At 40.9% G+C, this 22,482-nt stretch overlaps 3 protein-coding genes across 8 annotated transcripts in view; 1 reads left to right on the top strand and 2 right to left on the bottom strand.

Moving 5' to 3' along the window:
• The window catches only part of STXBP2 (syntaxin binding protein 2), a 209,452-nt gene that overhangs the window by 158,614 nt on the left and 28,356 nt on the right, over positions 1–22,482 (bottom strand). The window lies entirely within an intron of this gene.
• Positions 848–14,588, bottom strand: LOC139161026 (C-type lectin domain family 2 member B-like). 3 transcript variants are annotated; one of them, XM_070739613.1, is made up of 7 exons: positions 14,456–14,588; positions 13,448–13,606; positions 9,121–9,207; positions 7,905–8,039; positions 5,563–5,717; positions 3,456–3,556; positions 851–1,052 (listed from the first exon to the last, which is right to left on the bottom strand). In XM_070739613.1, the coding sequence occupies exons 2-7, from the start codon at positions 13,464–13,466 to the stop codon at positions 923–925; spliced, it is 627 nt and encodes a 208-aa protein (XP_070595714.1). In that variant the 5' UTR covers positions 13,467–13,606; positions 14,456–14,588; the 3' UTR covers positions 851–922. The 3 variants fall into 3 exon arrangements, with proteins under 3 accessions (XP_070595713.1, XP_070595712.1, XP_070595714.1); XM_070739612.1 differs by lacking the exon at positions 13,448–13,606 and having other exon boundaries at positions 848–1,052; XM_070739611.1 differs by lacking the exons at positions 13,448–13,606; positions 14,456–14,588 and having other exon boundaries at positions 849–1,052; positions 9,121–9,563.
• Positions 14,769–18,310, top strand: TRAPPC5 (trafficking protein particle complex subunit 5). 4 transcript variants are annotated; one of them, XM_070739615.1, is made up of 2 exons: positions 14,769–14,898; positions 16,410–18,310. In XM_070739615.1, the coding sequence occupies exon 2, from the start codon at positions 16,417–16,419 to the stop codon at positions 16,981–16,983; it is 567 nt and encodes a 188-aa protein (XP_070595716.1). In that variant the 5' UTR covers positions 14,769–14,898; positions 16,410–16,416; the 3' UTR covers positions 16,984–18,310. The 4 variants fall into 4 exon arrangements, with proteins under 4 accessions (XP_070595716.1, XP_070595717.1, XP_070595718.1 ...); XM_070739616.1 differs by having other exon boundaries at positions 14,774–14,898; positions 16,413–18,310; XM_070739617.1 differs by having other exon boundaries at positions 14,886–15,073.

Below are 22,482 nucleotides of genomic sequence, written 5' to 3'. Positions count from 1 at the left end.
CCCCACAAAGAGATACAATTTTCCTATCTATTTACTATTACTGAACATCCAAAATATACTATTTAATTCTATGTATATATGCCCTATGTGTACATACATATTACACGTAAGCACACAAAAATATATATTATCTACTATATAAACTGTATGTGTATGTACCCACACACACTCACGCACAAATCTTCTAAAATTATACACATTCAACCTCATTTACTGCGATAGGAAATACATACCCAGAGCCCAGAAGGAGAAAAAAAGAAAAAAAATCCAAATTTTTCTACCAGTTCTGCGTACCTGACCGGTTTTTCTACAGGTTCTGCGTGCCTGTCCATACCCATAGGAGCCCATCACTGGGCTAAAGCCACTGGAGTATAGAACTCCTCTGGTATCTTTTAAGCCACTGACATTACATCTATTCATAAATGTGCAGATAATTTTAAGAAAAGCAAGTTATTTGAAGAAAAATTCAAAACAGAGTAACTTTATTATGGTCATTAATCAGTTGCTAAAAATTATCCTTGAAAACCTCTACAGTTACTGATAATTTTATTAAAAACTCCTTGTTGGCTACATTAACATTTTAAGTCACATATTAACTTTATCTATGCAACTATTTTTCTAGTTAGAATGATTGAATATGGATGTTTCTTCTTGCTTAAAATGACAACTCTCCTTAAAAAATTTAAAAATATGCTCCACCTTATCTTTTTTACCCTTGCAATATAATTTTTTTAAAAAAAACCAAGAAAAGGCAAATTGTGTTTGTTAGGTGGCAGCATCTCCTAATTAGGATGTCTTATACTGATTATTGCAGCATTTGAAAATTGTAACTCCATAAGAAATTATATAAAACCCATCAAACAATGAAGACAAACATGATTTTTCAAAGAATAAAATGTAAACTTTATAAAATTGCATATTTTTACATTTGTTCTTTTTCACAGATATAAGGAAGATGTTCTGTACAAGCAGTTTTCCTTTTGCTACTTTTAGAATCTTTCCAGAAATTATACATACAGTTTTCTTTTTCATTATTTGAAAGGGATGGAGTCCTGTTAAGAAAGAAAGACAAGCACTAATGATTAGAAAAGGAAGATCTTTCCTACAGTGACAGTTAAAAATAAATAGTACATTCAGAATGACATTCTACCTAAGGTTCTTTAAGAGTGCTAGGATGAATCTTCTTCTTACAATGTATTGGAACCAAAATTAAAGTGATACTTAAATTAAATTAATACCTACTCTCTTTATACTCCGCATAAACGATCTCTGTGACAATATTACAAGCAATTGTGTTCTCTTTGCTGATGAAGTTAAGCTATTTAATACCGCCGATAATACTTCTGTCCTTCAAAAGGACCTTGACCATGTAGCTGAATGGTCTAACAAACTGGCAACTGCAAATCTCATCCAACAAATGCTCTATCCTACACATTGGTAAAAAGAATCCAAATACTAAATACACATTTGGACAAATTGAACTCACAGAAGACCCTCACTCAGTCAAAGACCTTGGAGTACTCATTTCCAATGACCTAAACGCCAGAGCCCGCTGCAACAGCATTGCCAAAAAAGCACTAATTATTTATTTATTTTGTCCAATGAACAATGAGGGTTTTAGTGGGTATATATATATATATATATATATATATATATATATATATATATATATATATATATGTATGTATCAAATGTTTTTAGCTGATACATACAGAATATAGTTGTCGGCTATGAATAAATTAACTGCCTTGAAATGGTCCTGGGTTGGGCCTAGAGGCAAAAAAGAGCTGTGACGTTCTTCAATATACCAGGGTGATCCGACATAAAAAACATACATACATACATATATATATACACACACACACATAGTAAAATATATGATGAAGGTTATAGAGGAGATACTCATAGTAAAATATATCTAAGAAAGAATAGAAAAGAAGATATAGTAATAGAACATATCAATGAAAGAATAGAAGAAGAAATATAGGAATAGAAGAAAGGTATAGGAGATATAGAAGAGCAATAGGACAGGGGACAGAAGGCACTCTAGTGCACTTGTACTAGTGCTTCTTCTCTAGAAACTACTAACCAGAGCATACAAAACATTTGTCAGACCAATTCTTGAATACAGCTCACCTGTATGGAATCCACACTGCATAACAGACATTAATACAATTGAAGGAGTCCAGAAATACTTCACAAGAAGAGTCCTCCACTCCTCCTCCTACAACAAATTACCTTACTCCTCCAGACTTCAATTACCTTGTTTAGAAAATTTACAGCTGTGCCGCCTCTGAACTGATTTAATTGTTGTTCATAAAATCATGCATCACAATGTACTCCCTGTTAGAGACTACTTCACCTTTAACAACAACACAAGAGCACGCAATAGATACAAACTAAATGTAAATTGCTCCAAACTAGACTGCAGAAAATACGATTTCAGCAGTAGAGTGGTCAACACTTGGAATTCATTACCGGACTCTGTTGTTTCTTCCCCCAATCCCAAAATCTTCAACCTTACATAATCTACAATAGACCTCTCCCCTTTTCTAAGAGGTCTGTAAGGGGCGTGCATATGTACACCTTTGTGCCTACCGTTCCTGTCCTAATGTCTTTTTATCTTTTCTATCTCTACTTTATACTTATATTATGCTAAACATACCACAATACAATACTATATTTGTATGACAAATAAAAAAATATAAAAAAATAAATAAATAAATAAAATAGTCTCTGCAATACCTCAGTGTACATAATGGTTTCATTTGTTTTTGATTTCATTCCTTTTCCTCCCTCACCAATCCCTCCAGGAAGGAAGAAGAATTAAGTAAAGATGTTGAGAGGAACCAAGCTATATTTATTTATTCAGTGGATTTACATGGCTGTCCATCTCACACATATTGACTCTGGGTAATACATAATATGAAAAATACTAAAAACTTTTAAAAAATGTAAAACCTATAGCAGCTGGAAAAAAGTCTTTCCCCAGGAGTGGGGACTTTGCAGTATCCTTCCCGTCACACCTACCACACCACACCCACCAAGCCACGCCCACAAAACCGGTAGTAAAAAAGGGGGGGCTTTAACCACTGGATTGTCTCTCTCCTCTTCAGACTTTCTATAATGGAAAAAGAGGAAAACCTTGAACTGCAGCCTACAATAGACTCTTCCATGGCCTTGTCTCCCTGAAGCAGTCTCCTTTCTTTTGAGCAGATGAAATGAATGTGGCAAGTGACAGTTTGTCCTTGTAAACAAGAGGTTTTGAACTACTCTACATATTCATAATACAAAGATAATCAGAAAATATATTTAAATGTTTTGAAAAATCTATTTCAATTCCATTCTTCTGTGGCTACATTCCTTGATGGTTCCTTCTCTTCTTTTCTCTCCTAAAACTCTTATCATGAAATGAGCAATCAGAGAAAGAGCCGTCATCAGTAACATTTACTTACATCTCCAGAAAGGGTTTCCCATTTATCCACATCCACTTGTCTTTAGAGTACCTTCTGAGGCCAATCCAATAGCTAGATTTTTTTACACTGTCCAGAAATTCCTGGGGGGTGGGGAGGATTAAAGCAAAAAGGATTATATTAATGTCTGCAGCTATGACTGAGATGCAATTCACTGAACCAGGATTAAGGGTACTGGTGGCCATAGTTCCCTCTAAGCTGAGCAGTGAGCAATCGCTCACTTAAAAATCATAATCAACTCAAAGTTTTCCAAACCTGCCCAGAAGCCGAGAGGGAAAGAGTGAGAGGGAAGCAGGCCACCAGAGCAAAGTAAGGGCCGGGCAGACCGCTTGCAGCCAGTGTTCCCTCTAATTTTTTTGGGGGGTGGGCGGAAAAGTATAGTGTTTGAGCGGCAGTCCCTTCGGGACTGGGCGGCACAGAAAATAAATAAATAAATAAATAAACAAACAAACAAACAAATAAAAAACCCATCTTGTTTTGCCTCAGAGAATTTCAAAATAAAATACTGTACTGTGTGTCTATAACAGTGAGCTCATAATAGGGCAACTCTTATCAATATCAAAATGCCACTTGAATAGTTGAGCTAGTTTCAAACTAGATTTTGATTTTCTTTCTCTCTTCCTTACTCCCATTCTTTTTCTTTCTCTTTTCCTTCCTCTCTTTTTTCTATCTGTTTCTCTCTCTTCCTCTCTTCCTCTCACTCTCCTTCCCTCTCACTCTTTCCCTCTCGGCTTCTGGGCAGGTTTGGAAAACTCTGAGTTGATGATGATTTTTAAGTGAGCGATTGCTCACTGCTCAGCTTAGAGGGAACTATGCTTGCAGCACAACACGGCAGGCGGCGGCATGGCAGAGTGGGCAGTGGAGGATGGAAGCCATTGAGAGGCGCATGGGACGAATGGTGGTGAGTGAGCGGTGACTTGACAGAGCGGGGAGGAAGCCAGCAAAAGAGATGTGTAAGGCGAATGGCAGCCAATGGGCGGCGACATGGCAGAGTGGGCAATGGGAGTGCGAATAACGTCGGGCAGCGGCAAGTGGGCACTTACCTTGTTTTTGCCTATTTCTGGGTTCTTTTTGCTTCTGTGCATGCGCAGAAGCAAAAAAAGCCCGGAAATCTTGCACATGCAGGTCCTCGCATGAGAGTCGACTTCTACGCATGCGCAGAAGCTGAATCCCCTGTGAGGGTGCGCACACAGGGGCGCACACACAGGGAGGGCGTGCTCCCAGCCCTTTCTGGTAGGACCGGGAATGGTAGCCCACCCCTGTATATAAGTCTAAATGCTATTGTTAAATGCTATTAATTGGCAATAGGCTTGGTAGTTGTACAATTGGCTATCTCACATTCAGTTCAACGTCAGTCAATAAATCCCTAGGTCTGCAATCGGTTTGGCATCTATTGGCCATTTTGTGATGGCAAAGGCAACTGGTTCAGTGGCATTCCATTTGAGACAGTGGGGAGTCTGTTTTATTTCGCAGTGGACTCTCCTTTGTACCCACTAGGTCTCCAAGCCAATACTCAGCTTAGTAATTTAGACCACCCCAAATAGCAGCTGAAGAACCGTGATTGGGAGGGTGGAGGAAATGTGAGGGCAAAGAAGAGAGAGGGAACTCTGCACCAACTCTTGTCCTTCCCCCCATATAAATCAGGACACCGCCATTTAGCTAGAACAGAAGGTTCAGAAGATAAAGTTGGAACAACAATCAGATCGGTAATTGTTATGCCAATATAATATTTTTTTAATTGTGCATTGGAATAATGCAGCTTCCACCTGTAATTTCTCTTAAGCCTGTGTACATGTCAGCTAGTTAAAAATGCTTGAGTTTTTTATAGCAAAAAAAAAAAAAGGAGGGGCTTCTCTTTGTTAAGGTTTCAAATCTTCAATGCAAACAGAATGTTCAGGAGATATACTCTCCTCTTAAAATGTTAAGATTTATTTCACAATCCACAATCTTGAATCTTTAGGAAACTGATGGCAGAAGAAAATTTGAACTGCACACTTACAAACATTGAACATTGCCTCTTATAAGAATAGGGCTGAATGGGGAATAGTTGCAGGGGGAAAGGCAGCCTGTCTCACAAGGAATGGCTCACCTGTTTATCTGTGTTATTTTTATTATCAAGCACTACCAGGTGAGCTGTGAGGCTTTGGCAGTTACTCATTGCAATCTCCCAAGGTTGTTGATCAGCAGAGAAGTAATAGCAATTTGTCTGGAACTTCTGCCAGCCCTTTGGACACTGAGGGAGATCTGCAGGACAGAGAGATCCATGTATTATGGTAAGTAAGAGGGTATTGCAACCTGGTTTCATGAGGGAGGTACTCCATTTCCTTGATCGTTCTTGTTGCCCTTTTTTGCACCTTTTCCAGTTCCATTATATCCTCCTTAAGGTGTGGTGACCAGAACTGTACACAGTACTCCAAATGCAGTCTCACCATCAATTTGTAAAGAGGCAATACAACACTTCGATTCCCTTCCATAGACACTGCCCTTTGAGGTTGTTTTGTTGTTGTTATTTTCTTTTTAATTAATTTATTTTAGTTATTGCTGTTTTTAATAAGTCCCAGGAAAGATGATAGCAAATATTTTGTATTTGTACAGCCTTGAAAGACGGCGTTTAATTCATGCATGGGATAGAAAAGGTGGATAGAGAAAAAATATTTTCTCTATCACACAATACTAGGAGGGGCCACTCCCTAAAGCTCTTAGGTAAGAAAGTGAGGACAAATCAAGGGAAACATTTCTTCACCCAGAAGGTCATTGGTTTATGGAATTTACTTCCAGAAGAGGTTCTAACAGCTGTCAGCCTGGATAGCTTCAAGGCAGGATTAGACAGATTTGTGGATGCCAAGTGTATTGGTGCCGAGTCTTCGGAGAGGGGCGGCATACAAATCTAAGTAATAAATAAATAAATTGGTGGTTATTGAAATGGATGTCCATGTGCCGCCTCTATGTTGGTTGAAGCAGGCAGGATTCCCTTGGGTACCATTTGTTGAGGGTCAAGGGAAAGGGAGGGTTTTACCTTCTCTTTCTGCTCAAGATCCTCATGTACAATTGGTGGGCCACTGTGTGATACAGAATGCTGGACTCAATGGGCTTTGGCCTGATTCAGCATGGCTCTTCATATGTTCTATGGAGTGCTAAGCCTTTTTCTGCCATTAATTTTCTGTTTCTATGACATTCCTCCAACCTCTCCTAGTAAACCAGTAAGTATAATTTGCCCAATCTCTGGATAGCTGAGGCATGTATATTTCTGGACACAATCTTCACTTCTACAGGGCCAAAGATTTTATCATTTCCAGAGTAATACTTGAGAATTTTTCTCACCAGGGGATCCCCACTTTCTGCTTTTTGTAGGAAACATTCTGGGATTGCTGAGAGCACATAATTCTCTTCTATCTCTGCATCTGGATGACTGAATGAACCAATCATCAACCATACAAGAGAAATGCAATCGCATGAGTCACCTACAAAGTTGGCTGATTAGAAGGAAATGAAAGTAGCATAGTGAACTTTCAATGTTTTGCAGAACACTATTTCATTATAGCTATATTTTTAAATGTATTTTTATTGTTCATAAATTAGTTAATATATTTTTGGGAGTATAAGACACACCTTTTGCCCCCCAAAAGAGCATAGAAATGTCAGTTCGTCGTATATATCGAACACAGCTGTTTTTGGCCTCCCAAAGCCCTGCCCATACATCCCATTTTTGCAAAAATTGGGTACACAGAGGGTTTGGGAAGCCTGTAGAGCACTTCAAGGGGATGGGGAAAGGCAAAAACACAATTTTTGCAAAACAAAATGGGCAAAAATTGGGCCGTTTTTTGCAAAAATGGGGGTATTTATGCCTTCCCTCACTCCTTAGGAAAGCTGTGCAGACTTCCCAAACCCTCAGCATGCCCTGTTTTTGCAAAAAACAGTCATTTTTTGCAAAAATTGGGACATTTTTGCCTTCTATTTACCCCATCTAGCATAATTGGAGGAGGAATTCTGGGAGTTGAAGTCCACTAATCTTAAAACTGGCAAGTTTAAAGACCCCCCTGGGTTAGGGGTGCAAGGGTCTTCAAATTTGGCAAGTTTAAGATTTGTGGACTTCCACTCCCATTCCTGAGCTTGCATGAGTGGAGGAGGAATTCTGGGAGTTGACATCCACAAGTCTTGAAGCTGTCAAGTTTGAAGTTTGTAAAAAGTGTACATGGTTGTAAAACGTATTCTGTTACACTGGTATTTTATTAAATAATATATTACTACACCATTTGGTTCAGAATACTTTTCTCCTTGTTTTCCTCCTATAAAATCTAGGTGCGTCTTATAGTCCGGTGCTTTTTATAGTCTGAAATATGTGGTATGTTTGTTTCGTAGCCTAGTTTGATAATGACAACCAACGTGAATAAGCACATCAGAATGAGGAAGTAACTGAAATATTGAACATACATTTCAAAACAGACAGCAGGAAAGCAACCGTTGCTATCAACAGGGATACACACACCAAGATGTAAAGAACGATCTTAGATGTTCTTGAAGAGAAGCAAGCCTTATGGCAGGCATTCCCCACACACGGAAGCGCCCCTGTAAATAACCAATAGAAGGCAAACTGATTAGTATATTGTGAGATAGCTGGTAGTAGAAAGTGGTTGATAAATCCACAGTAACTGAATTTAAACATGCCTGGGATAAACATATATCCATCCTAAGATAAAATACAGAAAATAGTACAAGGGCAGACTAGATGGATCATGAGGTCTTTTTCTGCCGTCAGTCTTCTATGTTTCTATGTTTCTATACAGGCAGGAGGAGGCATGTGTACAAAAGTGAGAATATTGAAAAGAGCCCGTGCCTAAGTAAAATATTTCCCCACTCCGACCTCCACAAGAGGACATTGTGGAGTATAAAGGGAAAAATGGGGTGAGATGGTGTCATCTTGGCCAACTTTTTATACTTTTAAAACCTGTTCTTCTAGGAGGACACGAGAGTTTAAAAAGACAATGATAGCAGTGTTCCAATACTTGAGGGGATGCCACAGAGACAGGGAGTGTGGGATCAGGCTCTGCACCAGAAAGCCAAACAAGGAATAATGGATGGAAGCTGACCAAGGAGATATTCAGCCTGGAAGTGAGGAAAAACCTTCTGACGATGAGAGCGATCAACCAGCAGAACAGCTTGCCAGCAGTGGTTGTGAGAGCCCCAACACTTACGACCTTCAAGGGGAGATTGGACTGCCATTTGTCTCAAATGGTATAGGGACTCCTGCTTGAGCAGGGGGTTGGACTAGGTGACCTGCAAAGTCCCTTCCAACTCTAATAAATAATAATATCAGTTCTGGTTTACAATTTATTGAAGATACTATACAATTCCACAGAGCAACCTAGACCCCAAATTGCTTTGAGATTAAAAAGAAAAACTAGAAGACTGCCAACAATTTCACACTCAGATATTCATAATATCATCATCTCATTCTTCTGGTAGCACTATTTATTATTATAGCAATTGTTTAAATAGGCATGAATAGGGCATGTGGGGGATAATCGAAATCATAAGTATATTCCCCTTTGCCCATTGAGGCTTTTTTAATCTTTCCCAAACTAGCAAAATCCCCCATGATTTTAAATTTCAATCCCTGGATGCTTTTGTATTTTTAAAAATTTCATACCTGACTTTGCTTTCCTTGCTCTTGTTCTCTTTAGAGGAACAACATTCTGATAATTGCTTTCAGGATCATCAAGATGGCTTCCAAAGACTGGAGAAAGAAACATTGTTAAGTACTGCTCTTCTTTTTTAAAAACTCTCATGACTGCATATATTGCTATATAAGATAAGCTTGGTGTAGTTTGGTGTAGAGCAGGGCTGTCAAACTCCTGGCCCATGGGCCAGATGTATCATGTGCTGACCACGCCCACATCCGGTTTGGCAAAGGAAGGGGGGGGGGAACCCAATAGGTGATGCTATTGTGACATGTATTTGACACCCATCGTTGGTGTAGAGGTTAATATGTTGGCCTAGAAACCAAAAGATTGTGTTGGAGTTTCTGCCTTATGCATGAAAACTAGCTGGGAGACACACACTCTTTTAGCCCAACTCAAAGGAGGAATGAATATTGGTATGTTTACTATTTGAGGGGTGTGTGTGTGTGTGTGTGTGTGTGTGTGTAAAAAGGCTTCAGCCACATATTATGTTGGAGGTGAAGTCAGGGGAAAGCAGCTTAATGGCTGTCTCAGGCCCAGGAAAGGAGTAGAATTCACAGTCTCCCACTTTCTAGTATGGTTCCTTAACACAGTGTTTCCCAACCTTGGCAACTTGAAGATATCTGGACTTCAACTCCCAGAATTCCCCAGCCAGCATTCACTGGCTGGGGAATTCTGGGAGTTGAAGTCCAAATATCTTCAAGTTGCCAAGGTTGGGAAACACTGCCTTAACTCACACCAAATTTGACATTAACTTGAGTATATCTCTTACCTCTTGTCTGGCACCATTCTGTTCTAAAGAGTAGGATTCAGTGGCAGTGAACATGTGTTTTTTTGGAATTCTGTATTCTGAGCATAATCTTGTTCCTCCTGTATGCAAAGAATTCCCTGACGTATACCTACATAATGCACTGCAAAGACCTACTGTAGTCCTGGATATTCCTGAAGATGACTTTAAAGATTCCATGCGCAGTGGACTAGTAACACGGTCAGATTGATCCTCAGTACAAACTAGGGACTGTTCTCGCTTTACATCCACAGGCCTTTCCTATTTTCCCAGATATTTGGATGTCTTTATGACTAATAAATCAACCCACATTTTCTCCCCTTTGGCACTAGATTATTGGGGGGGGGGGGGCTTTGATTCAGAGATGACCTCCGGGGACCATTTAGAGAACTCGCTCAAGTTTTCTTATCAAAATTTCAGAAATGCCTCTTTTGCCATTGCCTCTTTCCTGGGGCTGAGAAAGAGCCACTAGGGCAAGGTCACCCATTTAACACCATGCCCAAAGTAGGAGTAGAATTCATGTTCTCCTGCTTTTTAGCCTAGTTCCTTAACTACTACACCAAAATGGTTCTCACAAAACTTAACACTACGATAGGTCCTTTTTACCCCTTTATTGCATCACCATTGTTCTGATTAGCCTAGCTGACAGATTATAGGCATGTATGGTGAAGTAGGTGAAATTCTGGTTGGCATCACTTTTTTAAAAAGTTTATTTATTACGTTTTTACAGAATAAAAGAAAAAGAAAATAATATACAGTTCACTGGTCCTTAACAGATCATAACCTGTTTCATTGTTAATCTTGTTTACAAACCTCTATGCAATGTATTCACTTCAAAAAAGTAGGATAGAAATAATAAATAAAACAAGCATATAGCAAGCATTGCATTTATAAACATATAAAGATATCTATAGACCTGAGAAGTAAAGAAGTGGGTGCATGAATAGATAGTTCGATCTGTTTATCATTCTGTTTTTGTTTTCCTTTGAACATTGTCCCTATCAATGTTGTATGTACTGTATGTCTATTTTTCTGTACACTAACACATTATATAATTCTAGCTTATTTCTGTCTTGGATCCATTCATACCAATTGTTCCATATCTTGTCAAATTCTTTGTCACTTGTTCCCTTAATTTCCATGGTCATTTTGTCCATCTCTACATATTTATAGACTTTATCGATATTGTTTTCCCCTGGGATCTTTTCATTTTTCCACAATTGGGCATAGGATATTCTGTCCGCAGTTATTATATGCGTCATTAGATAAAGGGTTTGCTTAGAATATTTTTTCCTCCAAATTCCTACCAACATGTGGTTGGCATCACTCTTGATAAGGGTCCAAGAGCAAAAGGTCTAAGGTATAGCTGGGAGCACAAAGAGAAACCAAAGTGAGCAAATGATCATAAGTTAGTTCTGCTCCTGACTAGTGCTACAGGTCCAAGGAGTCCAGTTTCAGGGATCCAGCTTTTTAGGGAACAGTTTCAGATTTACAATTGTCACCCATGGTGTTCCACAGCCAGAATGGTGTGGGGTTGGACCTGTTGCAGTGGCGAGTTGTAAATTATTTTGCCTAAAGTTCGCATGTATGCTGATGCATCCCCGGTGGGTGGGCGGAGCCTCCTGTGGCCAGCATTACCAGTTCTAAAAAACAGTCTAAACTGGGAGTAACCAACCATCGATCTGTTTTCTCCCATCCAGCCTAGAATATAAGTAACATCGTTGTGCTATAAAACAGCTGTGGGAAATGCAGACACTAGTGATGTCAGTAGCATTGATGTTACCTAGTTTAGATAATAAAATGTCTGAAAGAAAAGAAAGCAACTTCAGGGAGCATCAAGGACTCCTCATTTCAACCCTGAGCTAGAAATATTCTCCTTTATTGTGTCCCAATACTTTCCCCAGGAGTGTTTCCCTGTTCTTGTGCAAGTCCTCAGAAGAAGTAAAATAATTATAAAAACAGTTAAAGTACTCTGGGAAATTATAATTCAAACAGACAGGCACCTGCCACATAACACGCGACAATTGTCGATAAAAAAGACGAAAAGTCTGAATAGTGGATGTGGCAGTAGCTGGAGACAGAATAAGAGAAAGAAATGGAAAATATAACAAAATGCAAAGACCTGCAAACAGAAATAGAACAACTATGGCAAAAGAAAGCAATAGTAAAAGGCTCCTTGGGTGCAACCCCTAAACATCATTGAAACACCATTCATTGGCATTGACATTTCACCATCAATTGCAAAAGGCAGCTTTACCTGGAACAGCTTACATTCTGTAACGATTCCTCTAACTAACACTATCAAACATCCACATCTGCCTATCCCAGGTCCTTGGGAAGGACTAGGTGGGTTGATAAAAATGCCAAATCCATTTAGAACATCTGGCTGACCTCAGTAGAAGAGAAAACTTGTAATGCAGTCATTGGTGACATAAGTAGAAAACCACTGCTGTGTCCTAACCACATAAGGTCAGAAGTGTTAGAGAATGTCAGAATAGCCTAAAGTGGTTAGTGGTAGATAAGCAGTTCCCCAGCCTTGGCCACAAAAGCAAATGTGGTCAGTAACATGTGCCAGATCATACATTTGGCACAATTACAGCATGCAAAAAGGCACTTTTTTTCAAAACTGGAAAAGTTAAAGATGATTTTGAACAGCCTCGGGTCTGAATTGGGGATGATACATAGGAATTTCATGTAGACAAAGCAAAATAATTTGTTACTAAAGCATCTTAATTTCATGTGTGTTGGCCTTTTGAGGCAGTCTTATTGTCCAGAGATTCCCAGAGTCATTATGTTCTTCTTTGAGATCTTTCTCATATTTAAAAGCTGCTGCTCTGATTGAGAGTTTAATCCAATACCACAAAAAGGATCAAGCTGCTATAGAAAAAGATAGCTTTCATAATTATCATGTATTCTAAATGGTCTGCTATTAGTGTGTGTTTGTGTGTGTGTATGTATGTGTGTGTGTGTGTGTGTGTTAGCCAGGAGTCTATCAACCTTACACGGGAAAAACCCTGAATATGCCTAAACCCACATACCTATACCCGTGAAAATCTACGAAAACATAAATATATGTATGTACGTACATACATACATACATACATACATACATACATACATACATACATACATACATATTGCTCAAAGAAATAAAGGGAACACTCAAATAACACATCCTAGATCTGAACGAATGAAATATTCTCATTGAATACTTTGTTCTGTACAAAGTTGAATGTGCACAACTGCATGTGAAATTGATTGTCAATCAGTGTTGCTTCCTAAGTGGACAGTTTGATTCCACAGAAGTTTGATTTACTTGAGAGTTATATTGTGTTGTTTAAGTATTCCCTTTATTTTTTTGAGCAGTGTATATTTTCTTTTGAGAGCAGGCATCAGAATTTCATTTTTAACTTGTGCCATTGTTGTGTTCACAAAAAAAGAGGTGATAATAAAGGTTATTTTATCTTATCTATCCCATTTCATTTCATCAGTAGTCGTCTTGTTCCTACCTTTCACCTGGTCTTCCATATATTGTACTCCTCTGGTATGGGATAGGGCTTCGGAAATTTCTTCTAAAATGAGACCCAGCTACTTCCCTCAAGACAATCAGTCTTTTGTTTTGAGTGGATGACAATGCTTCTGTGTTGCAAAACTCCAAGAAGTTCTTCCTGTAGTTTAGATACCATGCAAACAAACACAAACACTTCCATACTGGGACTTTTAACTGCTCACTCAGCCCCTTCCTTGAGTGACAGCTAGCAAGAAAGGAAACGGCAGCTTTATGGGGTAAAATGTGGGGAAATAAATCCAGATAAAGTGGATCTATTTCAAAGGAAGGCAGGTTATTATTATTATTATTATTATTATTATTATTATTATTATTATTATTATTATTATTATTATTATGTCAATACAACACAGCAAACAAGGCCACTATGCTGGATTTCGTATTTCATCACCAGTTGGGCACTTCCCAAGCACCTAGGACTGCGTGATGTAGCAGCAAATTATGTTTGCCGATCCCAGTAAAGCGGCCTTTTGCAATTGACAGATGGGGATTTTGTCAATTCCAATAGTTTTCAAATGTCCGCTGAGATCCTTTGGCACTACGCCCAGCGTGCCAAGTACCACTGGGACTACTTTCACTGGCTTATGCAGTATTATTATTATTGTTGTTGTTGTTATTATTGTTATTGTTATTATTATTATTATTATTATTATTATTAATTATTAATTAGATTTTTATGCCGTCCCTCTTATTATTAAGGGAAAGGGGAAAGTAGAGAACTACAGAGCTAGGAAACATGAAAAAGGATTTCAAACTATTTGGGGACAAATAAACACATCTGAACTTGACACTGTCACGGATCAAATGCTTTCCCATTGGAAAAGTGACTGCTGATGTGTTCTGAATTTGCCAACGCACAAAGCAAAACTAATGTGTAATTTTACTACACAGTTGAGGTCAGGATTCGTCTCCTAAGTTAAGCATATGAAAACTTCACTTTTGAACTCACCAGTATTGACTCTAGCAGCCATTTCAGTTATGACAAACTGTAACGTGCTGAGCATATCATTTTGCAGCATTCGTATATGGCATGAAATAAAATAAGTTTATAATTCGTTTACTGTAATGATCTTTTATGCCGATCTACCGCCCCGCCCCGCTCCTCCCGTTTGCTTTCTCACTGCTGTCCGTTTTGTGACGCCTTCTTCGAGGCAGCTCCGCGTCTCTCGACTGCCATCTAGCGCCCGCCCATTGTTTTCGCAGGCTAGTTCGGAGAGCACTAAGGCAAACGGGGGAGGGGCCGCGGTCCCGGTTGCCATAGCGACGTCTTCGTGTTCCTGGCGCTTCCGCTGTGCGCTTGTTCTTTCCGGTCCTTCTGCCCGCGGCCGGAAAGGAGTCGCGCTGCCGGAAAGGGAAAAGGAGCCGCAGTTGAGGGTTCATCTCGTTCTTTGGGTGAGAGATGGAAGGCGGGGGGACGGTTCGAAGTGGGGAGGGAGGTGCTGCCTTGCAACAGAAGCGATATAGCCCCTTCCCCTCCCCTTCCTGTTATGGTCGTGTTGCCCCAGCGCTCTAATTTGGAGAGGGGGGGTCCTCACTCCAGGGGCAGCTGGTGTCTGGCATGAGCAAGGTACTCCTGCTAGCTTATGTACATTTAGTAAGTTTGAACATCGGAGATAGTAGACGAGGCTGCCCTCCCCCTAAAAAATCTTGTGCCACGTAAGGTTGCGGGGTGTGTGTGTGGAGATAGTAGACGAGGCTGCCCTCCCCCTAAAAAATCTGTAAGGTTGCGGGGTGTGTGTGTGGTGGGTGCACGTTAGTGATTCTTAAATCTTAAATTTAAGAATTAGATTCTTAAATCTTCATCATAAAAAGCAAAACAATTTGGGAACTATTTATTTATTTATTTGTCAATCAAGTATAGGATAGTAATTTATATAAACATAACATAGAAATTAATAATTAAAGAAAACAATCGTTTTCACCCTTGTAGTTTAAAGCTCTCCCTGAAATAGGGTAGTTGTATAAGCCTGCGCTTCTGATTTACAATCATGTAGTTAACAGCAAAAGCATGTAAAAAACGCATGGGTATTTGATTGGATAGTTGGTTGTAGTTCTGTAATGGGGTTGTACCGTTTTATAATGGGGTTTTATTCTTTTTATTAATTAATATTTGACTTCTGTTACATTTTGTAACATTGCATCACGTTTTTTACTGTTGTAAGCCGCCCTAAATCCCAAAGCATTGGGCGGCATAGAAGTCAAATTAATTAAATTAAATTAAATTAAAACAAAACCATATTGTCACCCAAAATAGTTTCACTTTGGCCAATTAGAAGATTCGGAAAAGTCAATATAATGTATGAAATTTATAATGTTCTGTTGCTGTTTTGAGTTTCAACTCAATCAGAATGTTCTGTTAATTATAAGTAAGTCTTTCATAGATCTTTCTTTCTTCGTTTGTTCGTTCTTTCTCTTTCTTATTTTCTATCTATCTATCTATTTCTTTATCTCTATATCTATGTCATCTACCTATATATTTATCTCTATACAGTGGTACCTCTACCTAAGAACCCCTCTACTTAAGAACATTTCTAGATAAGAACTTGTATTTTTTTTATTTCCCTCACCTCACCTTCTTCCTTTTGCAGCGACTGTCCTCCTCCTCTTCCTCCTCCTCCTCCCACCCAAATTCCGAGCTTTTATTTCTTTCCTAATGGGTTTGCATGCATTATTTGCATTGATTCCTCTGGGAAAAATTGCTTCTACTGACAAACTTTTTTACTTAAGAACCTGGTCATGGGACGAATTAAGTTCTTAAGTAGAGGTACCACTGTATATTGGATAATATATATTTAAAAGATTGTTACTTTTTCTTCCCCCCACCCACATTTCTCTGTTTCTAAATTAAACAGCATTATATATTGTAGCCATGTGCTTATTGCCTCAATAACTTTTTTTCTCAGTAGCACTATGGATGCACGTTTTACCCGTGGGAAGTCTGCTATCCTTGAACGTTCTCTCACCCGACCCAAGACAGATGTAAGCCTCAGTGCCTTTTCCCTGCTGTTTTCCGAGATTGTACAGTACTGCCAGAACAGGGTCTATTCTGTTTCAGAGCTTCAGAACAAACTTTCTGAGCTAGGCCAGCAGGTGGGGGCTCGTATCCTGGATGTTCTGGTGATGCGAGAGAAGAATGGCAAACGTGAAACCAAGGTCATCAATATTCTGCTCTTCATCAAAGTGACGGTTTGGAAGGCTCTCTTTGGGAAGGAAGCTGACAAGCTTGAGCAAGCCAACGATGATGACAAGACCTATTACATCATTGAGAAAGAGCCTCTGATCAATACGTACATTTCAGTTCCCAAGGAGAACAGCACCCTCAACTGTGCTTCCTTCACTGCTGGCATTGTGGAGGCCATGCTCACTTGCAGTGGCTTCCCTGCTAAAGTCACAGCCCATTGGCACAAAGGGACCACACTCATGATTAAATTTGACGAGTCGGTTATAGCACGTGACAAAGCGTTAGATGGCCGCTGACCATATTTTGTATAAATAAATTCCAATTGTCCTTGTGTGTATATGTATAGAGAGAGTATGTACAGATAGATGCACACATTCTATGGTAAAGTAATTTATTCATATGTAGTTTGAAATTTTGACTATTTGCAAATCGTATTTGGTGAGGGAAAGCAAGATCCAGCCAGCAACGGAAAAAGGTTATTGTGTTTCATAACGCCTTTCCCAACCACGTTTTGTCAGATAATCTGCAATATACTTCTTCCTTTGAGGCATTCTGAGAAGAGTTATAATCCCAAATACCTGAAGGATACCAGTCTGGGAAGGAAATAATGTATTGCATTTCTTTGTTACTGTCCTGTTGAAGTTTGAAGAGATTAATGAAAAATGTATGCTCTACCATCAAGTTATTTTCTCATGCTGTTGTCATTTTTACTTAGTTCTTCCCATTATTCATGACTATTGCAGTCAATTTCCTATGTGTACCTGAAATAAGGTTGAACCTATGTTGATATTTCATCTAAAATGTGTTTTTTAGAGATAGTAGATGCAATGCCTATCTCTAATATGTATTTTTAAACTGGCGATATTTCTGCTCTGATCATTAGGAGATAAATCTGCTTGACAACCTATCTGCAGAAATTGTGATAGATGATCAAGTAAAGCTCTTTTGAAAGTTGGACCCAGAGCCACATGCATTCCCCGTCAGTCATCCCGTCATACAACTTTTTCCTTCTCTATTTTAAGAAAAAGGAAGTGGGGGATAATTATAACTGATGTACTGTACATAGTTATCTCTCTTTTTAGAAAATGTGAATGAAAAGACCATATGTATAGACTTCATACAGAACAGTAAGCAATAGCTGGTGTATGTGGATAGAACTCCAGACAAGGCTTGAGCATATTTTCAAGTTCATCTAAACAATCCAAGGTTTTACAGTTAGTCCTTAATAATAAACCAGAGTTTCTTCAATCTTGTTTTGAGGACAAAATGAAAACTAGTCATGGTTTATTTCTTCTTCCAGCTGCAAAGTGGAATAAATCATTGTGTTTTCAAATCTTGGCTTAAACTCTCTTCATATGTATATAGTTTTGACCAATTTTACCGAACTAAAGATCTGTCAATATTTTAGGCTGAAACTTTAAATCAAAGTTCCAGACAATATGACCATTTATTTGTCAAAAATGATGGGAACTGAATGCAAAAACATCTGGAAGGAGATTGTGAAAGGTGCATGATTGATTTGTCATTTAGTACCTCCAACATCAATCTGTTCTTACTGTGTAATGCACTAGATATTTGGGAGAATTGGTTTACTGAAATAATAAACTTGGTGATTGGCCCTTTCATCACTTTTTTAGTCTCACTTTTTGAATGCAGCCCACTCTACACCAGTTCAAGCTTTCAAATGCTCTTCAAGGTTGTCCCATGTAGAGTCCATTGCAGTAGTCGAAGTATGAAATGACTAGGATTTGGATGAATAAGCAGAGGGACAGGAAAGACTGCAACCAGTGCACAACCTAAAGTTTTGCAAAGGCCAGGAGTGAAATGCTCCTAGTTTGCTCCTGCCTGTCAGTCATCGGAGAGCCAATCACAAAGGGAGTGCAAGACTGCCCATCCGCTGCCTGCCTTTCCAGTTGTGAGGCTGGAGCAACACAACTTCATTGAGTGTTAGAAGAGGGGTGAAGAATAATTTTTCATTTAGCAAAGAAACTCCTTCACTGAGCTTGAAAACGGGACAACAAACATTTCATCTTTAAAGAAAGAGCTTCTAAGACATTATTTATTTATTATTTATTATTTAGATTTGTATGCCGCCCCTCTCCGAGGACTCGGGGCGGCTCACAGCAGAGAAAAACAAATCATAAATAATCTGAATACATTTAAAACATTTAAGATTTAAAAAGAAACCCCATATAGTACATGCACACTCACAAGCATACCATACACAATTTAAACATGCCCAGGGGGAGATGTCTTAGTTCCCCCATGCCTGACGGCAAAGGTGGGTTTTAAGGAGTTTACGGAAGGCAGGTAGAGTAGGGGCAGTTCTAATCTCCGGGGGGAGTTGGTTCCAGAGAGCCGGTGCCGCCACAGAGAAGGCTCTTCCCCTGGGGCCCGCCAACCGACACTGTTTAGTTGACGGGACCCAGAGAAGGCCCACTCTGTGGGACCTAATCGGTCGCTGGGATTCATGCGGCAGGAGGCGGTCTCGGAGGTATTCTGGTCCGATGCCATGAAGGGCTTTAAAGGTCATAACCAACACTTTGAATTGTGACCGGAAATTGATCGGCAGCCAATGCAGACTGCGGAGTGATGGTGAAACATGGGCATACCTAGGTAAGCCCATGACTGCTCTCGCAGCTGCATTCTGCACGATCTGAAGTTTCCGAACACTTTTCAGAGGTAGCCCCATGTAGAGAGCATTACAGTAGTCGAACCTCGAGGTGATGAGGGCATGAGTGACTGTGAGCAATGAGTCCCGGTCCAGATAGGGCCGCAACTGGTGCACCAGGCGGACCTGGGCAAACGCCCCCCTCGCCACAGCTGAGAGATGGTTTTCTAATGTGATCTGTGGATCGAGGAGGATGCCCAAGTTGCGGACCCTCTCTGAGGGGGGCAATGATTCCCCCCCCCAGGGTGATGGACAGACAGATGGGATTGTCCTTGGGAGGCAGAACCCACAGCCACTCCGTCTTATCCGGGTTGAGTTTGAGTCTGTTGACACCCATCCAGGCACCGGCACATCACTTCCACCGCTTCGTTGACTGGGCATGGGGTGGAGATGTAAAGCTGGGTATCATCGGCATATTGATGATACCTCACCCCATGTCCTTGGATGATCTCACCCAGCGGTTTCATGTAGATGTTGAATAGCAGGGGGGAGAGGACCGACCCCTGAGGTACCCCACAAGGGAGCGACCTCGGAGCCGACCTCTGACCCCCCACTAACACCGACTGCGACCGGCCAGAGAGGTAGGAGGAGAACCACTGAAGAACAGTGCCTCCCACCCCCAACCCCTCCAGCCGGTGCAGAAGGATACCATGGTCGATGGTATCGAAAGCCGCTGAGAGGTCAAGAAGCACCAGGACAGAGGATAAACCCCTGTCCCGGGCCCACCAGAGATCATCCATCAACGCGACCAAAGCGGTTTCCGTGCTGTAACCGGGCCTGAAGCCTGACTGCTGGGGACCTAGATAATCGGCTTCTTCCAAGGACCGCTGGAGTTGGAGTGCCACCATCTTCTCGACAACCTTCCCCATAAAGGGAAGGTTGGAGACTGGACGATAGTTATTAAGTACGGCTGGGTCCAGGGAGGGCTTCTTGAGGAGGAGGAGCACAAGCGCTTCTTTATAGAGAGTTGGAAAGACTCCCCTCCCCAAGGAAGCGTTGGTAATCTCCCGGGTCCAGCTCCGTGTCACCTCCCTGCTGGCCGAGACCAACCAGGAGGGACACGGATCCAGTAAACAGGTGGCGGAACTCACAGCTCCAATGGCCTTGTCCACTTCATCAGGTGTCACCAGATCAAACTCTTCCCAGACAGGTGGACAAGTACGTGCCCCAGTCACCTCGACTGACTCGTTGTCAGTCGACTCTGTATTACAATTGGAGTCGAGATCAGCCCGGATCTGAGCGACTTTATCAGCGAAAAACGTGTTAAAATCCTCGGCACTGCTCTGCAAGGGCTCCCCAGCTCCCCCCTGGTTAAGAAGGGAGCGGGTCACTCTAAACAGAGCGGCCGGGCGGGATTCCGCTGATGCAATCAAGGCGGCATGGTACGCGCATCTTGCCGCCTTGAGCGCCACTTTGTAAGTCTTAATAAAAGCTCTTACAAGTGTTCGATCGGATTCGGACCTACTCTTCCTCCATCACTTCTCTTATGCACTGTACTCCAAAGGGACCTGGTCAAGGAGAAGAATTCACAGTGAATTGAGGTATAGGAAATGCAAACATTCAGCCCAGATCAGTGTTTCATTTTTCTTAAATTTTATTATTGTGTAGATTTGCACATTATAGATTTAAAAAATTCTGCCCCAATTTGAATCTGTAACTGTAGTGCTAATGCCTTCTACTTCTCAAGTATTGTCAGTGTCATAAATTATTCTGTACCAAGTCCTTACTTTGTGGTGGCGGCACCAGCCATGCTGTCCACTGTGGCCTGCACTGCTTCATCCTACACCCCCTGTTTTGTTTGTCTTTGTTCTTCGCCATTTCTTCTACTTAGCATAGCAATAGCATTTAGACTTAGATTCCACTTCACAGTGCTTCACAGCCCTCTCTCAGCAGTATACAGAGAGTCAGCATATTGCCCCCAACAATCTGGGTCCTTATTTTACCCACCTTGGAAGGATGGAAGGCTGAGTCAACTTGCCGCCGTAACAGAGCGGGATGGTGAGTGATGGGTGTTGTGGGCAATCAGCGACGCCTGTTACTGCGGATCACAATCTCCCTCTTCCTGCTTGTTAAACCTCTAGCTATGCAGCCAAGCATTCTACTTGCTTTCCCTATTGTCTGACTGCACTGCTCACCCATTTTGGGACTGTCAGAAATCACTACCTCTAAATCCTTCTCTTTTGAAGTTTTTGCTAACACAGAACTGCCAATACAATACTCAGATTGAGGATTCCTTTTTCCCAAGTGTATTATTTTACATTCGGAATCATTAAACTGCAGTTTCCATTGCTTGTACCACTTATCTAGTAAAGCTAAATTATTTGCCATATTACAGACGCCTCCAGCAATATCAACCCTATTGCATTTAGACTTAGATTCCACTTCACAGTGCTTCACAGCCCTCTCTCAGCAGTATACAGAGAGTCAGCATATTGCCCCCAACAATCTGGGTCCTTATTTTACCCACCTTGGAAGGATGGAAGGCTGAGTCAACTTGCCGCCGTAACAGAGCGGGATGGTGAGTGATGGGTGTTGTGGGCAATCAGCGACGCCTGTTACTGCGGCAAGTGGCCAAGAATGAAGAAGAATGTAGTGAGGCAGTGAGGGGGATGGAGGACGAAGCAAGGCAGGAAGTATGGAGCTGCCCCACCTGCCACGCATCAGCTTACCTGAGGGTCTTTCAGCCAGGCCACCTATGCCAAAGCCTCCCCCCAGGGCAGCCGCATCCCTTCACTAACCTGCTTTCCAGCTCTACTTTTGTTGGCCTGCACGCAGCAGTAGAGAACCAGGCCTGTGCACATGTGCAACTGGCACCTCCGGTAAGCATGAATGCCTGCCAGGATGGTGTGGGCTGGGCCATGGGTAGGCAAAGTTGGCTCTTCTATGATATGTGGACTTCAACTCCCAGAATTCCTGAGCTAGCATGATTGGCTCTGGAATTCTGGGAGTTGAAGTCCACAAGTCATAGAAGAGCCAACTTTGCTTACCCCTGGTGTTGGGCTGAAGCAACGTGGGTGAGCTCATACAATTTGCAGTATGGCTGCACAGGTTGGATCTGATCTGGACCTGCGTGCCTTGAGTTTTACACCCCTGTCCTATGTTAAAAATTCAATGTAAAATAAAA

Source organism: Erythrolamprus reginae, chromosome 2 (assembly GCF_031021105.1).
Source record: "Erythrolamprus reginae isolate rEryReg1 chromosome 2, rEryReg1.hap1, whole genome shotgun sequence".
Lineage (NCBI taxonomy): Eukaryota > Metazoa > Chordata > Lepidosauria > Squamata > Dipsadidae > Erythrolamprus > Erythrolamprus reginae.
Note: the sequence above shows the minus strand (reverse complement) of the source record. Positions and strands in the feature narration are given on the sequence as shown.